Here is a 20,289-nt window from a genome sequence, read left to right on the forward strand (position 1 = left end):
GGCCCCCACACAAACAAGGAAAAGAGAAAGTGCAATCCTGCCATATGTCTGGATGGAGAGACAAATGAAAATATTTGTATAATAAATAATGTATAATATTTGTGTAATAAATGAATAGCACTGATGACTAACCCTTTTACTGGAGGAAAAACAGGGGTTCTTCCTTGTTCAGAAACAGGAGATTTTGTGTATCTGTGTATGCACATACGCACACATATCATTAATTGGAAACCATTCTTTTGGTTCAAATCAAGATTGAGGCAGGAAGATGAAATTCCCGTACTAAAATTAGGGTGCCATCCACTAAACACTGAACAATTCACCATATTTTGTTGCTAAAGATGATTAAATAATCCCTGATTAAACTTCAAAGTGTTCTACCTACTCTCAACTCTGACTGACCACAAACTAATATTCTTTCAGAAAGCCATCTACAGAGGAAATTTTAAAAATTGTGTCGATCCATCTTTGAAAACACACTTGCTTGTGTTTTCAGAAAACACAGGTTTGATTTTTTGTAAAATGTGATTGATTTTAGCCCTGAATACAGGCAAGCACAATACTTTGGTTTGATGAAGAAAGTCCAAAAACAATTTTGAAAGCCAAGTTCATGGCGGTCACTTTTCCTAACACAAATTCTCAGAACAGATGACATTATCAAAACAGTCAAAAGAGATAGATAATATTATATCTTGATGCATTAAATCCCCATAATGTGCTCTCTAGCTAAAGAAAACTAAATTACTTATAAAGTGCTTTGAGGCAAAAACTATTAAGTTATTTTCCTATTGTGTACAAATGAATAGAAAAAAGTACTCTGAATTTCCATTACCAGATGACACTCTGTGAAATACCTGAAGCAAAAAGAAGTTACAGAAATAGTGAGGGTTCGATCTAAAATCTAAAACAGAAAAAGAGGAATATTCCTTCATGTTTTTATTCTTTAATGTAACAGTTGAGCTACTCACTCTCAGTTTAATAAAAGGAAAAATAAAGGTGGATTCTACCTCAGTCCACACATCAGGACACCAGAAAATCTGTGGCTCTAAATCAAGAGAGGAATTAAGATAACAGTGATCTAGGTATATTAAAGGAACATTTAATGCAAAACCTAGTTTTCAAATCCATAGAACATCCAACATACTTGAAATCCTTGAACCCACTTTTTTTCCTAGGCTGTTTTGGACCCTGGGTTTATGATCAAATTCTAGCAATGTACGTAATCTTAATGTTTTCTTGCTTATCTTTTCTTTTGTGTTTATTTATCATTTCAACCAGATAAGACGTTTAGACATATAAGCACGCACAGCATTTTATATTCTATAAAGAACAATATATGATGACATATAGATGATAGTCTTCGAACTTTACAGGTCATTTGATTTGGAACAATACTTTGATACTAATTCCTTCCGAAATCCCATGAGGAAAAGAACAAGCATTCAGTAAGCGTTTAGCCACATCCCACGCTACCCACTGAATCTTTACAGCAACCTCATAAAGGAGGTTAAATCTCACTTTATAAGAAAATGGAGACTCAGAGATGAGGTATTTTGGCGAAGTCTGCAGAGCTAGTAAATAGTTAAGATAGAATTAAATCTCAATTTTAAGGGTTCCAAAGCCCATGAACGTTTTAGAAATGATACAAATCATTTCCACTCATTTAAAAGAATGTCAGAACTTTAGATTTCACGATTTCATTGACCTATACCATAACACAACCAGTGACCAAACTAAATTCCCAAAGCTCTTCTTTGTAGCTACAGATGGGTATCTGTTCTTTGTAGTAACAGAAGCATCAGATTTGGGTACTTATTTCTAATGTGTCGCTATTTCCTACATATAAAATAATAAGGAAAAAAGAAAAGTAACAAAAATACATAACCAACTCTTGAGCACTTGGGAGGCAGCATAGGAAAAAAAGTTAGTTTAACAAAAAGGCTGGGCCATGCAGTCAAGCCTTCTGGGTTGACTACTGATTCTATCACATACTAGCTGTATAACCTTAAGTAAGTCACCTTACCTCCCTGTGTTTCAGTTTCCTTATTAGCAATTCTTATTTGACAGCTGAACACTTTATCTCATTTAAGATTTAATGAAGAAATAAAGCATATTCTAGAAGCAAAGTATTTCCATTTGCACCACTCTCAAACCCTGTTTTGGTTTTAACATATATTTTGCCTTCTAAGAACTTCCTAACATTAAGACTCACAAAGGTTCACGGTATGCAACACAATACTGAGATGATACAGAGACACAATTTGGGGTCTGGGTTCTACAGAAATGACTGTCCATAAAATTGATTTAGAAACTAGACATACCTCATTGTGTGAGAGTTACTACTGTCTCAAAGCATAATTTAAGTCATATTGTCATTCGTCCTTTTCTTCTCCTTTCCAATTGCCTATTTACTAAATAGGTAATAATTTGCTGAGCTGAGGCTGGGACTAAAAAAGGGAAGGAACTTCCTTTCTCCTTGGCACTACTAGGCAAAGTGAAATATAAAGTAGCAGACAAAGCTCGAAGTCTGCTCTGATCGTTTCCCCAAAGCAATAGCGAGGGACACCACCTTCCCCATGGGACAGAAAACAAGGGCCCTTTAAATATGCCTTATTTTAACAACACATTGTGATACTGCTTCTGTTTTACTCTATTCCTACCCTTTAATCAAAGAAGAGTTATATGCATTAAAAAATAAACCTGAGAAGTCTTATGATCATTGTATATTTTGCCCATAGTCCAACTTCAGTCATTCATAACTACTTTAGTATCTCAACAGAGGAAAACAAAAATATACCACCCTTCCCCCAAATATGTTAGAAATCAAAGCAACAACTACAAAGTCTGATAGGCTGTCTGAGGATTAAAGGAAGGAAAGGAGAGAAGAAGGGAAGGAGGAAGAGAAAAGAGAAAAAGTAAAAGTAAGCTATTTTGAGAATTAATCAAGGACTAAGTGCCTCCTTTTTCAAAATTCCTTTTTCCATCTCTAGAAGAAGCAAAGTAAAAGCAAACATTATAAAGATCAATAAGGAAATGCACCACCTATGGAATCTTCCCAATAAAGAGATCAGCCTCAAACTCCCACAGATGGAAAGTTACTCCCAGAACCTAATATAGTGCTCATCAGATAGTAAATCTATTTTTTTTCATGAATGAATAAATGAATGATTTAGGAGTAAATTAGACAGTAAATAGTCTCCTAAATGGCCTCCTTGAGATCAGCTTTCCTTTTCCTGCCATCTGACACTCTCATTCCACAGCTCACCTCCCACGCCACCACTGTCCGTATTTACCATGTATGCATGCCCAGCAGCACCCAGGATCAGGGCTGCACACTGCTCAATCTCCGGGGACATTATTCATACAGGTTTTTTTTTTTTATTACTTGTGCTCTAAGGGTCCCATTTTCATAAAACATTCTGTGACTGTTACCCTTTGGAATTGTGCTTGATGTGCCCAAAGAACTATCTTAGGATATACCCAGTGTATTGCACAATTCCAGGGGGCAATATTTACATTTTTTGCTACAGGAGTGGCACCCTTGGAGCACAACCTTATAGAGAATTCTAGTTAATTTATTTATCTATTTTATGTTAGTGTGTCAATCTTTCCTTGGATTCCTTTTCTTCCCCATTGTCTTTAGCCAGTCTGATCCATCATTTGGGGTTTTTTTTTCAATTTTAAAAATATATATTTATTTCTTTATAGGTTCTATTGAACAGCCATGGAAAATTTATTTATTATTGAATTTATTATTTTCATTTGAGTTTTTAAAATTAATTTTTATTGGAGTATAGTTGCTTTACGATGTTGCGTTAGTTTCTATTGTACAGCAAAACGCGTCAACTATACATATACATATATCCCCTCTTTTTTGGATTTCCTTCCCATTTAGGTCACCACAGTGCATTAGGTAGAGTTCCCTGTGCTATACAGCATGTTCTCATTAGTTATCTTTTTTTTTTTTTTTTTTTTTTTTCCTTGCGTTATGCGGGCCTCTCACTGTTGTGGCCTCTCCCATTTGCGGAGCACAGGCTCCGGACGCGCAGGCCCAGCGGCCATGGCTCACGGGCCCAGCCGCTCCGCTAGTTATCTATTTTTATACACAGTATCAATAGTGTATATATATCAATCCCTATCTCCCAATTCCTCCCATCCATCCCTTCCCCCTTGGTATCCATACATTTGTTATCTACGTCTGTGTCTCTATTTCTGCTTTGCAAATAAGATCATCTGTACCATTTTTCTAGATTCCACATATATGCATTAATATACGATATTTGTTTTTCTCTTTCTGACTTACTTCACTCTGTATGACACTCTCTTAGGTCCATCCACATCTCTACAAATGACCCAATTTTGTTCCTTTTTATGGCTGAGTAATATTCCATTGTATATAGGTACCACATCTTCTTTATCCATTCCTCTGCTGATGGACATTTAAGTCACTTCCATGTCTTGGCTATTGTAAATAGTGCTGCAATGAACACTGGGGTGCATGTGTCTTTTTGGATTATAGTTTTCTCTGGGCAGTATGCCCAGTAGTGGGATTGCTAGGTCATATGGCACTTCTATTTTTTAGTATTTTAAGGAACCTCAATACTGTTCTCCATAGTGGCTGTATCAGTTTACATTCCTACCAACAGTGAATGAGAGTTCGCTTTTCTCCATACCCTCTCCAGCATTTATTATTTGTAGATTTTTTGATGATGGCCATTCTGACTGGTGTGAGGTAATACCTCATTGTAGTTCTGATTTGCATTTATCTAATAATAAGTGATGTTGAGCATCTTTTCATGTGTTTGTTGGTCATCTGTATGTCTTCTTTGGAGAAATGTCTATTTAGGTCTTCTGCCCATCTTTTGATTGGGTGATCTGATTTTTTGATATTGAGCTGCATGAGCTGTTTGTATATTATGGAGATTAATCCTATGTCAGTTGCTTCATTTGCAAATATTTTCTCGTATTCTGAGGGTTGTCTTTTCATCTTGTTTATCCATAATTTGGACCATCCTCTCTTCAAAACCTCAACATCTTTGCCCTTCCATGAATCAGTTTCTTTGACTATGTTATTTGCTTTCCTGTCCTTTACAGTCTCTATGTCCACCCCCTTAAATGTGTTACTCTGGGTTCCATTGTTAGCTTTATTGTTGGCTTACTTTACAAATCTTCACTAGGTGAATTCATCTATACTCACAACTTCCATTGTCATGTATGTTGTGATGAGCACCCCCCAACCCCGCCACTCTCTCTCCAGCTCCCATCCTTCCTACATTCCAGGCTTGCATATCCAATTATCTACACTTGAATTAGCCACCTGGATATCCAACACAGCCCTCAATCACAATATGTCCAAAATGACATTGTCATTCCTCCTCTCAACTCAGAATCTCTCATTCTCCTGTGTTTTGTAATCCCATCCAAAGCTAGAATCATGAATGTCATCCTCTCTTTATCTTTATTGCCCATGGCTAAAGGGTTACCTATCTCTTCTATGCCCCAAATCATTTTGAAATCCATACTTTCATCTCTAGCCCACTGCCACCATAGACTTCATTCTGTATTACCTGGATTCCTGCAATAATCTCTCCCAACTGATTTCCCAGCATCAGGCTTGGTTTCTAATCCATCTTCCTCACTGTTGACAAGATATTTCATTCCACTTCTTTAAAACTCTTCAATGGCTCCCTGAGGTTTTCAGAATAAAGGCTAAACTGTTTCAAAGGGCATATAAAGCCTTTCATGTTAAAAGTTCTTCTCCCATAAGAAATAATGATAATGTACTCTACGGTAACCTTTCCAGGGCTCAGGCTGCAACTGCTCTTTAATGCCCCATCTCCAGACAAGATAAAGAGCCATTAAGTCCCAGCTCTTTTTATTAAAGGGAGGCATTACCACCCTGAATGAAGTTCAGAGAAGAACAACTGCTCTCACCAGGTCATCAGCAGGAGAAAACTATGTATCTCCATATTCTCAGGTCCCTGCACAATGCTGGGGCCCAATACAAGTTCCAGGGACAATCTTTCAAGGTTTCTAGGCACTAGAGCTTCCCAATCAAAGGGAGTTTTCTTAATAATGATGTAAGGCCAACTTATTAAAGTGAGCATCTCCATTTGCATGAATACCTTCAGAGGCTAAAGAAATTATATTGGTAAAGAAGTGATGCTTGGCTGTCCACTCATTGCGGTCAGTTGTAGTGCCACATGGTCTGAGAACACTGGGACAGTAGGGGCTGAGGTAGTATTTGTCTCACATATGGACAGGAACATCCCAAACACTGTGGTACATGTACATTGATACAAGAGCTATATAGAAATCACAGGTCTTTCAAACTCAAGGAATGTCAACAATAGCAAAATGAACTATGTCTATACATAATAAGGATGTACTACTCCCTGCTTGCTTAGGAATTTACTTTCTGAATTCTTTGGTCACATCTTATTTTTATTCTACCTGCCTCAGATATCAGTATTATTGTATTATTTAGAATACATAAACAATATTTATTTTCTAAATGGAAACATCATTTCCTCAAAAGAGGGTACATGGCTTCATAGAAACAGATAATTAGTCATATCAATTCTTAATATTGAACATGTGTTATTCTCCATTAGAGCTTAAAAAATAATGAAACAAATAAACGCTTTTACAGAAGCTCATATGTCTCCATGGAAAAATTATTGAGGTCATTATTCTTTTCCTTGAGGGATGCAGATCAACTCTAATTATATGTGACACTTCTGAAACTATGCAGTGTTGCTCCAACTAACCCTTTCCTTTCAAATATTTCAAATAGATTAGCTATACCAACAGGTTTTATTTCAGCATGTTCATCAAAAACTATTCTTCTTACTCCAAAACATAATATTTTCATTGACATTAGTCTTCATTGGAAACAGAATAGACTTTAACATGAAAAACAGAAATAAGGCCACATATGACTAGAGCTCTATGTTTACACTTAACCAATATCATTTAAGAAGATTAGTTTTTGAAAAAATAATGTCAGACTGGAACTTACTATTAGCCATGATCTTTTCATTGGTGGAAATCTTGTGTTTTTGTATCATCACTTGGAAATTTGCTACTACATATTATTTCGTATTTTTTATATTTTGTACTAGTTACACTTTTAATAGTGAGAATTCCAAGTTATAAAAAAAATTTAGCATTTTTATGGAATTGAGAACTAGAAATATTCTTGTTGCTTCTGAACATTCAGGTAGTTTTTAAAAGTTGGAGTATCTGGAATGGTTTAGGTACAAAAGGTAAGGAATATATTGTGAACAGTCACCCACCATGGTTCATGTGTGTAAAGATGACAACTAGAATGTATTTAGTTGGTTTTTATTTAATTATGTCCTTTAGTAAGTTATTTCAAGACTAAAATTATCGAATAATTTTTTTCCCACTGCTGTAAAAATGTTAGTAGAATTTCATTTATAAAAATTTTGGCCCTATTAATCTATAGATAAATTATAAATTGTCTTTCCCTTTCTTTCTTCACGTTCTCTGTTGAATTTGTGACCCAATTTTGTCATTTCCCTAAACTGCATTATAAATTAGAGAATACACATCTGCTCAAAGTGACAGTTCCATTGTAACTGGCTCAACTGTCTGGAGCAGCTGCAGCTCCAGAGGGTTCCCATAAACTTGCTCAGGGCCTTTACTCACATGAGGTTTCCCCAGATGCAGTCACCAGAAAGTACATGTCACACAAAAGGCTAGGGAGGACACAGCCGCCACAGTGTCCAGCATGGCATTTCTATGCTGGGAACGCTAATCCAACAACTTAGGTGCAAGACTTCTGCACACGGCTTCTACAGACAAGTGAAACTAGACTAAGCCCAAAAGAAGGTAGACCTTATCACCTAGATTCCATTGTATTTTTCCCAGGGACCCTGGGGGCTTTGCCAGCAACACCATGGATGCTATGGATTACCCTCTTTCTCACTTCCCTTGACTCAGCAGAGAGGAAATGGAACACCATAATGACATCTACTGTCACAGCATCTTCCTCTGGACTATGACACACAAGAGAAAGCCATGTGGCTGACAGGGTCTTGGTGTTCCAGCCGGGTGTGAGGCCTGTGCATCAGTGGTGGGAGAGCCAAGTTGAGGACACTTGTCCACCACAGACCTCCCAGCTCCAAGTAATATCAAATGGCAAAAGCTCTCCCAGAGATCTCCATCTCAACGCTAAGACCCAGCTCCACTCAACGACCAGCAAGCTACAGTGCTGGACACCCTATGCCAAACAACTAGCAAGACAGGAACACAACCCATCCATTAGCAGAGAGGCTGCCTAAAATCATAAGGTCACAGACATGCCAACACACACCACCGGATGCAGTCCTGCCCACCGGAAAGACAAGATCCAGCATCATCCACCAGAACACAGGCACTAGTCCCCTCCACCAGGAAGCCTACACAACCCACTAAACCAACCTTAGGCACTGGGGGCAGACAGCAAAAACAATGGGAACTACAAACCTGCATCCTGCAAAAAGGAGACCCCAAACACAGTAAGTTAAGCAAAATGAGAAGATAGAGAAACACACAGCAGATGAAGAAGCAAGGTAAAAACCCATCAGATCAAACAAATGAAGAGGAAATAGGCAGTCTACCTGAAAAAGAATTCAGAGTAATGAGAGTAAAGATGATCCAAAATATTGGAAATAGAATAGACAAAATGCAAGAAACATTTAATAAGGACCTAGAATAACTAAAGAGCAAATAAACAATGATGAACAACACAATAAATGAAATTTAGAATTCTCTAGAAGGAATCAATAGCAGAATAACAGAGGAAGAAGAATGGATAAGTGACCTGGAAAATAAAATAGTAGAATTAACTATGGCAGAGCAGAATAAAGAAAAAAAATGAAAAGAATTGAGGACAGCCTTAGAGACCCCTTGGACAATATTAAAGGCACCAACATTCGAATTATATGGGGTCCCAGAAGAAGAAGAGAAAAAGAAAGGGACTGAGAAAGTACTTGGAGACATTATAGTTGAAAACTCCTCTAATATGGGAAAGGAAAAGGTCAATCAAGTCCAGGAAGCACAGAGAGACCCATACAGGATAAATCCAAGGAGAAACATGCCAAGACACATAATCAAGCTATCAAAAATTAAATACAAAGAAAAAATATTAAAAGAAGCAAGGGAAAAACAACAAATAACATAGAAGGGAATCCCCACAAGGTTAACAGCTGATCCTTCAGCAGAAACTCTGCAAACCAAAAGGGAGTGGCATGATATACTTAAAGTGATGAAAGGGAAGAACCTACAACCAAGATTACTCTACCCAGCAAGGATCTCATTCAGATTCAACGAAGAGATTAAAACCTACCGGACAAGCAAAAGCTAAGAGAATTCAGCACCACCAAACAAGATTTACAACAAATGCTAAAGGAACCTCTCTAGGCAGGAAACACAAGAGAAGGAAAACACCTACAAGAACAAACTCAAAACAATTAAGAAAATGGTAATAGGAACATACATATAGATAATTACCTTAAATGGAAATAGATTAAATGCTCTAGCCAAAAGACAAAGACTGGCTGAATGGATACGAAAACAAGACACGCATATATGCTATCTACAAGAGACCCAATTCAGACCTAGGGACACATACAGACTGGAAGTGAGGGGATGGAAAAAGATATTCCATGCAAATGGAAATCAAAAGAAGTCTGGAGTAGCAATTCTCATACGAGACAAAGTAGACTGTAAAACAAAGACTGTTACAGGAGACAAAGAAGGACACTACATAATGATCAAGGGATCAATCCAAGAAGAAGATATAACAATTGTAAATATTTATGCACACAACATAGGGGCACATCAATACACAAGGCAAATGCTAACAGCCCTAAAAGGGGAAATCGACAGTAACACAATCATAGTAGGGGATTTTCACATCCCACTTTCACCAATGGACAGATCATCCAAAATGAAAATAAATAAGGAAACACAAGTTTTACATGATACATTAAACAAGATGGACTTAATTGATATTTACAGGGCATTCCATCCAAAAACAAAAGAATACACTTTCTTCTCAAGTGCTCATGGAAAATTCTCCAGGACAGATCATATCTTGGCTCACAAATCAAGCCCTGGTAAATTTAAGAAAATTTATATCATATCAAGTATCTTTTCCAACCACAATGCTATGAGACTAGATATCAATTACAGGAAAAATCTGTAAAAAATACAAACACATGGAGGCTAAACAATATACTACTTAATAAACAAGAGACCACTGAAGAAATAAAAGAGGAAATCAAAAAATACCTAGAAACAAATGACAATGAAACACGACAACCCAAAACCTATGGGATGAAGCAAAAGCAGTTCTAAGAGGGAAGTCTACAGCAATACAATCCTACCTCAAGAAACAAGAAACAACTCAAATAAACCACCTAACCATATACCTAAAGCAATTAGAGAAAGAAGAATAAAAAAACCCACAAAGTTAGCAGAAAGTAAGAAATCATAAAGATCAGATCAGAAATAAATGAAAAAGAAATGAAGGAAACGATAGCAAAGGTTAATAAAACTAAAAGCTGGTTCTTTGAGAAGATAAATAAAATTGATGAACCATTAGCCAGACTCATCAAGAAAAAAAGGGAGAAGACTCAAACCAACAGAATTAGAAATGAAAAAGGACAAGTAACAACTGACACGGCAGAAATACAAAGGATCATGAGAGATTACTACCAGCAACTCTATGCCAGTAAAATGGACAACCTGGAAGAAATGGACACATTCTTAGAAAAGCACAATCTTCCAAGACTGAATCAGGAAGAAACAGAAAATATAAACAGACCAATCACAAGCACTGAAATTGAGACTGTGATTAAAAATCTTCCAACAAACAGAAGCCCAGGACCAGATGGTTTCACAGGCGAATTCTATCAAACATTTAGAGAAGAGCTAACACCTATCATTCTGAAACTCTTGCAAAATATAGCAGAGGGAGGAACACTCCCAAATTCATTCTATGAGGCCACCATCACCCTGACACCAAAACCAGACAAAGATGTCACAAAGAAAGAAAACTACAGGCCAATATCACTGATGAACATAGATGCAAAAATCCTCAACAAAATACTAGCAGACAGAATCCAACAGTACATTAAAAGGATCATACACCATGATCAAGTGGGGTTTATCCCAGGAATGCAAGGATTCATAAATATATGCAAATCAATCAATGTGATAAACAATAGTAATAAATGAAGGAGAAAAACCTTATGATCATCTCAATAGATGCAGAAAAAGCTTTTGACAAAATTCAACACCCATGTATGATAAAAACCCTCCAGAAAGTACACATGGAGAGAACTTACCTCAACATAATAAAGGCCATATATGACAAACCCACAGCCAACATCGTTCTCAGTCGTGAAAAAGTGAAACACTTCCTCTAAGATCAGGAACAAGACAAGGGTGTCCACTCTCACCACTATTATTCGACATAGTTTTGGAAGTTTTAGCAACAGCAATCAGAGAAGCAAAAGAAATAAAAGGAATACAAACTGGAAAAGAAGAAGTAAAGCTGCCACTGTTTGCAGATAACATGATTCTATACAGGGAGAATCCTAAAGATGCTACTAGAAAACTACTAGAGCTAATCAATGAATTTGGTAAAGTAGCAGGAACCAAAATTAATGCACAGAAATCTCTTGCATTCCTATACACTAATGATGAAAAATCGGAAAGAGAAAATAAGGAAACACTCCGATTTACCATTGCAACTAAAAGAATAAAATACCTAGGAATAAACCCACCTAAGGAGACAGAAGACCTGTATGCAGAAAAGTATAAGACACTGATGAAAGAAATTAAAGATGATACAAACAGATGGAGAGATATACCATGTTCTAGGATTGGAAGAATCGACATTGTGAAAATGACTGTACCACCCAAAGCAATCTACAGATTCAGTGCAATCCCTATCAAACTACCAATGGCATTTTTCACAGAACTAGAACAAAATATTTCAGTTTGTATGGAAACACAAAAGACCCTGAATAACCAAAGCAATCTCGAGAAAAAAAATGGAGCTGGAGGAATCAGGCTCCCTGATTTCAGACTCTACTACAAAGCTACAGTAATCAGGACAGTATGGTACTGGCACAAAAACAGAAATATAGATCAATGGAACAGGATAGAAAGCCCAGTGATAAACCCATGCACATATGCACACCTTATCTTTGACAAAGGAGGCAAGAATATACAGTGGAGAAAGGACAGCCTCTTCAATAAGTGGAGCTGGGAAAAGTAGACAGCTACATGTAAAAGAATGAAATTAGAACACTCCCTAACACCATACACAAAAATAAACTCAAAATGGATTAAAGACCGAAATGTAAGGCCATACACTATAAAACTCTTAGAGGAAAACATAGGCAGAACACTCCATGACATAAATCACAGCAAGATCGTTTTTGACCCACCTCCTACAGAAATGGCAATAAAAACAAAAATAAACAAATGGGACCTAATGAAACTTCAAAGCTTTTGCAAAGCAAAGGAAACCATAAACAAGACGAAAAGACAACCCTCAGAATGGGAGAAAATATTTGCAAATGAAGCAACTGACAAGGGATTAATCTCCAAAATTCACAAGCAGCTCATGCAGCTTAATATCAAAAAAACAAACAGCCCAATCCAAAAATGGGCAGAAGACCTAAATAGACATTTCTCCAAAGAAGACATACAGATTGCCAACAAACACATGAAAGGATGCTCAACATCACTAATCATTAGAGAAATGCAAATCAAAATTACAATGAGGTATCACCTCACTCCCGTCAAAATGGCCATCATCATAAAATGTACAAACAAAAAATGCTGCAGAGGGTGTGGAGAAAAGGGAACCCTCTTGCCCTGTTGGTGCGAATGTAAGCTGATACAGCCACTATGGAGAAGAGTATGGAGGTTCCTTAAAGAACTAAAAATAGAACTACCATACGACCCAGCAATCCCACCACTGGGCATATACCGAGAAAACCGTAATTCAAAAAGAGTCATGTATCACAATGTTTATTGCAGCTCTATTTACAATAGCCAGGACATGGAAGCAACCTAAGTGTCCATCGACAGATGAATGGATAAAGAAAATGTGGCACATATATACAACGGAATATTACTCAACCATAAAAGAAACGAAATTGACCTATTTGTAATGAGGTGGATGGACCTAGAGTCTGTCATACAGAGTGAAGTAAATCAGAAAGAGAAAAATAAATGCCATATTCTAACACATATACATGGAATGTAAAAACGAAAAAATGCTTCTGTAGAACCTAGGGGCAGGACAGGAATACAGACGCAGACGTAGAGAATGGACTTGAGGACGTGGGGAGGGGGAAAGGGAAGCTGAGACAAAGTGAGAGAGTGGCATGGACATATATATACTACCAAATGTAAAATAGATAGCTAGTGGGAAGCAGCCACATAGCACAGGGAGATCAGCTCAGTGCTTTGTGACCACATAGAGGGGTGGGATAGGGAGGGTACGAGTGAGAAGCAAGAGTAAGTGTATATGGGGATATATGTATACGTGTAGCTGATTCACTTTGTTATACAGCAGAAACTAACACACCTTTTTAAAGCAGTTATAGTCCGATAAAGATGTTAAAAAAAAAAAAAGGGCTAGGGAGAAGCCGAAAGACTTATGTTAGGAAAAGAATAGCTTTCTAGTTTTCAGTGTTGAAAACACGATACATCTCATATTTGGCTAAGAATCATGAAGATCACTCATAAGTAGGCAAACAAACTTGTTTTTCATATTAAATAAGCCAGTTAATGTAGAAATTTAAATTTTTGAAAGGATTCTTTTATAGCCTGAATTGGCTTCTCCAACAAGTCATATGTTGAAGCCCTAATCCCCATTATGACGTTATTTGGAGATAGAGCCTTTAAGGAGATAATTAAGGTTAAATGAGGTCATAAGGGTCAAGCCCTAATCCAATAGGACTGGTGTCCCTGTAAGAGGAAGGGCCTAGAGCCCGCCCCCTCTCCAGGCACATGTGCAGATACAAGGCCCTGTGAAGACACAGCAAGAAGGCACCACCTACAAGCCAAAGAGAGAGACCTCATCAGAAACCAGCACCTTAATCTGGTACTTCCAGCTTTCCTGAATTGTGAGAAAATAAATTCCTGTTGTTTAAGTCACCCAGTCTGTGGTATTTTGTTATGGCAGTCCAAGCAGACAGACATTATCTCACTACTCTGGAAAAAATGTGCTAGTACTTTGTACGAGCTAATCCTATCAAAAAAGCACTGGTTTTTAACAATACAAGTTTTTAAACTTTAATCAAATATATTATATCAATGGCATAGAGATAAAATTTCCCCCTATTCTATATATGCCTTGGTCACTTTCCAACTTTTGGGCTGTGATCCATAATAATATTAGTATATATATATGCACATATGTATATAATATATATTTATTGTATATATGTGGGTAGAAATATATGTATATTTCCATAAAACGACACTTTTTAAACTATCTAACAGCGATGTGCTCTGTTCAGTTCTATTTTACTTTAAAAAAAAATGGTCTGTGTGTGTTTTTAAAATGCATTTCAATGCCAGTTTATGGCTGGAAGTTTGAGAAGTTCCCTTAGCTATGTTATCCAGAATATTTCCTAGTTACAATTTCCTTTGTTCCCCTTAGCATCTCAAGACCCTTAAAAGTACACTGAAGTTAAAATAACCATAATTCTCTCCCTACCTCGTTCTCTCCCTGTCTCTGTCACACACACACTCACACACACACACAATTAGCCTAACTAAGACTGGGGCAAATCAGTTGAAGTCCTATTCAAAGCAGTACTCTTCACATGATTTAAACTAGAATGTCAAGCATATTGTCTTGTTGATTTGTTTATAATAATGTTTTCGGTTTTATGGTATAGCTAAGATATAGATTAATATACACAAACTGAATATATGAATTACTGTTGAGAAATAGGGTATCCATGAAGAGAAATGTTGGATAACTTACACTCCTAATTACCATAGGCATCTTGGGTATTAATAAGAAATTATATGGCTTGATGTGTTTCAAAGAAAATATTTGTCTGTAGAGAGAAATTAATTTTATCATTTCCTATCTTATTCTATTTCTTTTGGGTGTATGTTTAAAGAATCATGCTTGTATCAATCAAAGATTTTGACATTGATGTCTCTTGGTGTATGAATGCCAGATAATGAAATGGAGGGATAATTAAAGGAAGACAGTGGGGACTATAGTTGCAGGTCTTACAGATTTGTTGTGCTCTGAAAAAAATTAGTAAAGTTGGCTAAGACCCAGAAGCAAAGAACACAGAAATCATAATAAAACACTACTTTGTCACACTCAAACTGAAAGTACTTCTGGACCCTTCAATATAAAATCAAAAGTTAATTTCTAAACTATAAAAAATTTCAAAATCAAGATTTAAATTTCAAACCTTCCAAAATTTCATGAGTCAAAATTCTAATGGTCATTTCTGTATATACAGTTGCACAAAATAGATAACAAGATATCTTTTTGAACAGCCGAAGTCAGTACACAAGGAAATTGGTCATAATGCAAACTAGCTTTGGGGAATACATGCGTGTGTATACTTGTGCACTTGCACACACTTATACAGACCTAAGAAAAAGGGAAATAATTGAATACAATAAAAATTCAGTATTATATAATACATTCACTTTTTCATGCTACTGGTATCTTGACACAAATATTTCCTATTGTCTCTTTATGGAATAAAATTTACTCTGTGTCCTTGAGGAAATAAAGAAATAAAAGAAAAAGAAATAATAAAGAAAATGTTTTTAATTGCATCTTTTTTCATTACAAATTACCCTCAGCACCAAGATATCTTCTGGCATGTAGAGATACTTAGTAAGCTTTGGTTAAATCAATAAATTATACCTCATGTGATTGATAGTCTCATACAGCAGATTCACACCAAACATAAACATTAAAATTTTTAAGTAATGTTTAAATATTTTAAAAAATAAATGTAAAAAAAAAAGTTTAAAAATAACCTTACCGAATTAGCTAAATAACAGTGTTTTTGCACACTTATTTCTTACCTCTTCTTTTGTCTTTTTTGATATCACTCGGAGCCAGTCTCCAATCATGCTCAGGACAGCAGCAAAGTAAGCAAGCCCTACAAGGATCCAAAACCATACGACAGGCTTATAGAAGTCTAGGTATTTTTTAAAGCAGTTATAGTCCGATAAAGATGTTAAAAAAAAAAAAAGGGCTAGGGAGAAGCCGAAAGACTTATGTTAGGAAAAGAATAGCTTTCTAGTTTTCAGTGTTGAAAACACGATACATCTCATATTTGGCTAAGAATCATGAAGATCACTCATAAGTAGGCAAACAAACTTGTTTTTCATATTAAATAAGCCAGTTAATGTAGAAATTTAAATTTTTGAAAGGATTCTTTTATAGCCTGAATTGGCTTCTCCAACAAGTCATATGTTGAAGCCCTAATCCCCATTATGACGTTATTTGGAGATAGAGCCTTTAAGGAGATAATTAAGGTTAAATGAGGTCATAAGGGTCAAGCCCTAATCCAATAGGACTGGTGTCCCTGTAAGAGGAAGGGCCTAGAGCCCGCCCCCTCTCCAGGCACATGTGCAGATACAAGGCCCTGTGAAGACACAGCAAGAAGGCACCACCTACAAGCCAAAGAGAGAGACCTCATCAGAAACCAGCACCTTAATCTGGTACTTCCAGCTTTCCTGAATTGTGAGAAAATAAATTCCTGTTGTTTAAGTCACCCAGTCTGTGGTATTTTGTTATGGCAGTCCAAGCAGACAGACATTATCTCACTACTCTGGAAAAAATGTGCTAGTACTTTGTACGAGCTAATCCTATCAAAAAAGCACTGGTTTTTAACAATACAAGTTTTTAAACTTTAATCAAATATATTATATCAATGGCATAGAGATAAAATTTCCCCCTATTCTATATATGCCTTGGTCACTTTCCAACTTTTGGGCTGTGATCCATAATAATATTAGTATATATATATGCACATATGTATATAATATATATTTATTGTATATATGTGGGTAGAAATATATGTATATTTCCATAAAACGACACTTTTTAAACTATCTAACAGCGATGTGCTCTGTTCAGTTCTATTTTACTTTAAAAAAAAATGGTCTGTGTGTGTTTTTAAAATGCATTTCAATGCCAGTTTATGGCTGGAAGTTTGAGAAGTTCCCTTAGCTATGTTATCCAGAATATTTCCTAGTTACAATTTCCTTTGTTCCCCTTAGCATCTCAAGACCCTTAAAAGTACACTGAAGTTAAAATAACCATAATTCTCTCCCTACCTCGTTCTCTCCCTGTCTCTGTCACACACACACTCACACACACACACAATTAGCCTAACTAAGACTGGGGCAAATCAGTTGAAGTCCTATTCAAAGCAGTACTCTTCACATGATTTAAACTAGAATGTCAAGCATATTGTCTTGTTGATTTGTTTATAATAATGTTTTCGGTTTTATGGTATAGCTAAGATATAGATTAATATACACAAACTGAATATATGAATTACTGTTGAGAAATAGGGTATCCATGAAGAGAAATGTTGGATAACTTACACTCCTAATTACCATAGGCATCTTGGGTATTAATAAGAAATTATATGGCTTGATGTGTTTCAAAGAAAATATTTGTCTGTAGAGAGAAATTAATTTTATCATTTCCTATCTTATTCTATTTCTTTTGGGTGTATGTTTAAAGAATCATGCTTGTATCAATCAAAGATTTTGACATTGATGTCTCTTGGTGTATGAATGCCAGATAATGAAATGGAGGGATAATTAAAGGAAGACAGTGGGGACTATAGTTGCAGGTCTTACAGATTTGTTGTGCTCTGAAAAAAATTAGTAAAGTTGGCTAAGACCCAGAAGCAAAGAACACAGAAATCATAATAAAACACTACTTTGTCACACTCAAACTGAAAGTACTTCTGGACCCTTCAATATAAAATCAAAAGTTAATTTCTAAACTATAAAAAATTTCAAAATCAAGATTTAAATTTCAAACCTTCCAAAATTTCATGAGTCAAAATTCTAATGGTCATTTCTGTATATACAGTTGCACAAAATAGATAACAAGATATCTTTTTGAACAGCCGAAGTCAGTACACAAGGAAATTGGTCATAATGCAAACTAGCTTTGGGGAATACATGCGTGTGTATACTTGTGCACTTGCACACACTTATACAGACCTAAGAAAAAGGGAAATAATTGAATACAATAAAAATTCAGTATTATATAATACATTCACTTTTTCATGCTACTGGTATCTTGACACAAATATTTCCTATTGTCTCTTTATGGAATAAAATTTACTCTGTGTCCTTGAGGAAATAAAGAAATAAAAGAAAAAGAAATAATAAAGAAAATGTTTTTAATTGCATCTTTTTTCATTACAAATTACCCTCAGCACCAAGATATCTTCTGGCATGTAGAGATACTTAGTAAGCTTTGGTTAAATCAATAAATTATACCTCATGTGATTGATAGTCTCATACAGCAGATTCACACCAAACATAAACATTAAAATTTTTAAGTAATGTTTAAATATTTTAAAAAATAAATGTAAAAAAAAAAGTTTAAAAATAACCTTACCGAATTAGCTAAATAACAGTGTTTTTGCACACTTATTTCTTACCTCTTCTTTTGTCTTTTTTGATATCACTCGGAGCCAGTCTCCAATCATGCTCAGGACAGCAGCAAAGTAAGCAAGCCCTACAAGGATCCAAAACCATACGACAGGCTTATAGAAGTCTAGGTATTCAATATCTGATCCACCTGTGAGAAAAAAACAAAGTAGGACAAAATAACTTCATATTCATAAAGGTAAATAATATAGATTCCTGCTAAAATTATCAACTAAATTTTGGCTTTCTAAACACAGAAATCGTCTTGTCAGTTGATCCATGTTATTTTGTTCATATGGAATTCCTTGTTCTCACTCAATTAATCCTTATCTATTTTTCAATTTTTTAAATTGAAGTACAGTTGATTTACAATATTTTATTAGTTTCAGGTATTAGGAAGTTCTTAATAAGACCTTTCATTACTTCTCCAGACAGTAACAATTTTTCCTTGTCCCATGTTTCATTTTTGTTTATTATAATTGATCTCAACTAGTGTAGCACTTAATTATTCCGTGTGTATTAGTTTCTCTTTCCACCTCTATTGCAACAAATGGGAAACAGAGATGACACTTTTTTTGGTATGCATTTAACTTTGTATCTTTATCTTATTGCCTATCAATTCACGCTAACCAATCAATACATGCAAACCAATCAATTCGAAGTCAACTCGGACAGAAAGTAGTTTTTATTTTAAAACATCAATACAATGGATTGATAACAAATGCCAGAGACAATATGCCTTGGTGGGTCTACTTTGAATAAATAGTAACTTGCAGGTGATATTGCCATTCATTATTCGCTGACTTTTCAGAGGAATTCCCATGTCTGTCACAAATTTAAATCCCTAGCTCTCAAGAAAAAACTGGCAAAGGAGTTCTTTTGCTTTAATCTATGTTACTTCTCCATCCATTTGGTATAGTAACTGCACCTATGAGAATCTGAATACATTTCAATACACCCCAACTTTAGCACATATTAACAGGGCACTTAAATTAAGTTTCAAACACTGAAACAGTTGTGAGTTTTTTCCACAATAGAAGAAAGCATGTCTCTCTCTTGAGAAATTCATAATTTAGCCTGAGAAAGCCTCACATAGACAATTAACCACAATGGGGTATACCAAGTGATAGGGAAAAAGAATAAAAAGTACTATGAGAGGACACAGAAGAAATGATTTTTACTTCTGGAAGGGTGAAAATGAGAAGACAGAAGGTGAATCTTAAATAATGAGGATCAAAACAGAAAAGTTCAGTGTGAAAATATTTGATATATTCAAAGGACTGTTAGTATCGACTAAAGCTACATTTGGAAGGGGGTCAAGGGAGCAGACAGGTAGAAGAGGGGAATCTAGAGAAAATAAGTTGTATCAGGTTGTAAAGACTTGCTCCTAAAGTAATGGGGAGTAGGTAAAAGTTTATAGGCAGATTTGTGTTTGACTATATGCACAGAAAGATCTGGTGGCCGAGAGAGGAGGACTGACAGAGAAGCCCCATGAGAAACTTTGTTCTGAACTAGCTAAGCAATGATTGTGCCTGAGTTAGACTGGGATGGAAAGAAGAGACATTTGAGGCAGAATTG

General features: G+C 35.8%; 1 protein-coding gene across 3 annotated transcripts in view; it reads right to left on the reverse strand.

The window, feature by feature from the left end:
- Positions 1 to 20,289, reverse strand: part of KCNK2 (potassium two pore domain channel subfamily K member 2) — a 239,424-nt gene that overhangs the window by 51,164 nt on the left and 167,971 nt on the right. For all 3 annotated transcript variants that reach the window (XM_007451285.1, XM_007451287.1, XM_007451286.1), the window contains exon 6: positions 18,723 to 18,862. In XM_007451285.1, coding sequence (XP_007451347.1) covers positions 18,723 to 18,862 — 140 coding nt within the window. The remainder of the gene's footprint in view (positions 1 to 18,722; positions 18,863 to 20,289) is intronic.

Source organism: Lipotes vexillifer, unplaced genomic scaffold (genome assembly GCF_000442215.2).
Source record: "Lipotes vexillifer unplaced genomic scaffold, Lipotes_vexillifer_v1.1 scaffold570, whole genome shotgun sequence".
NCBI classification, from domain to species: Eukaryota; Metazoa; Chordata; class Mammalia; order Artiodactyla; family Lipotidae; genus Lipotes; species Lipotes vexillifer.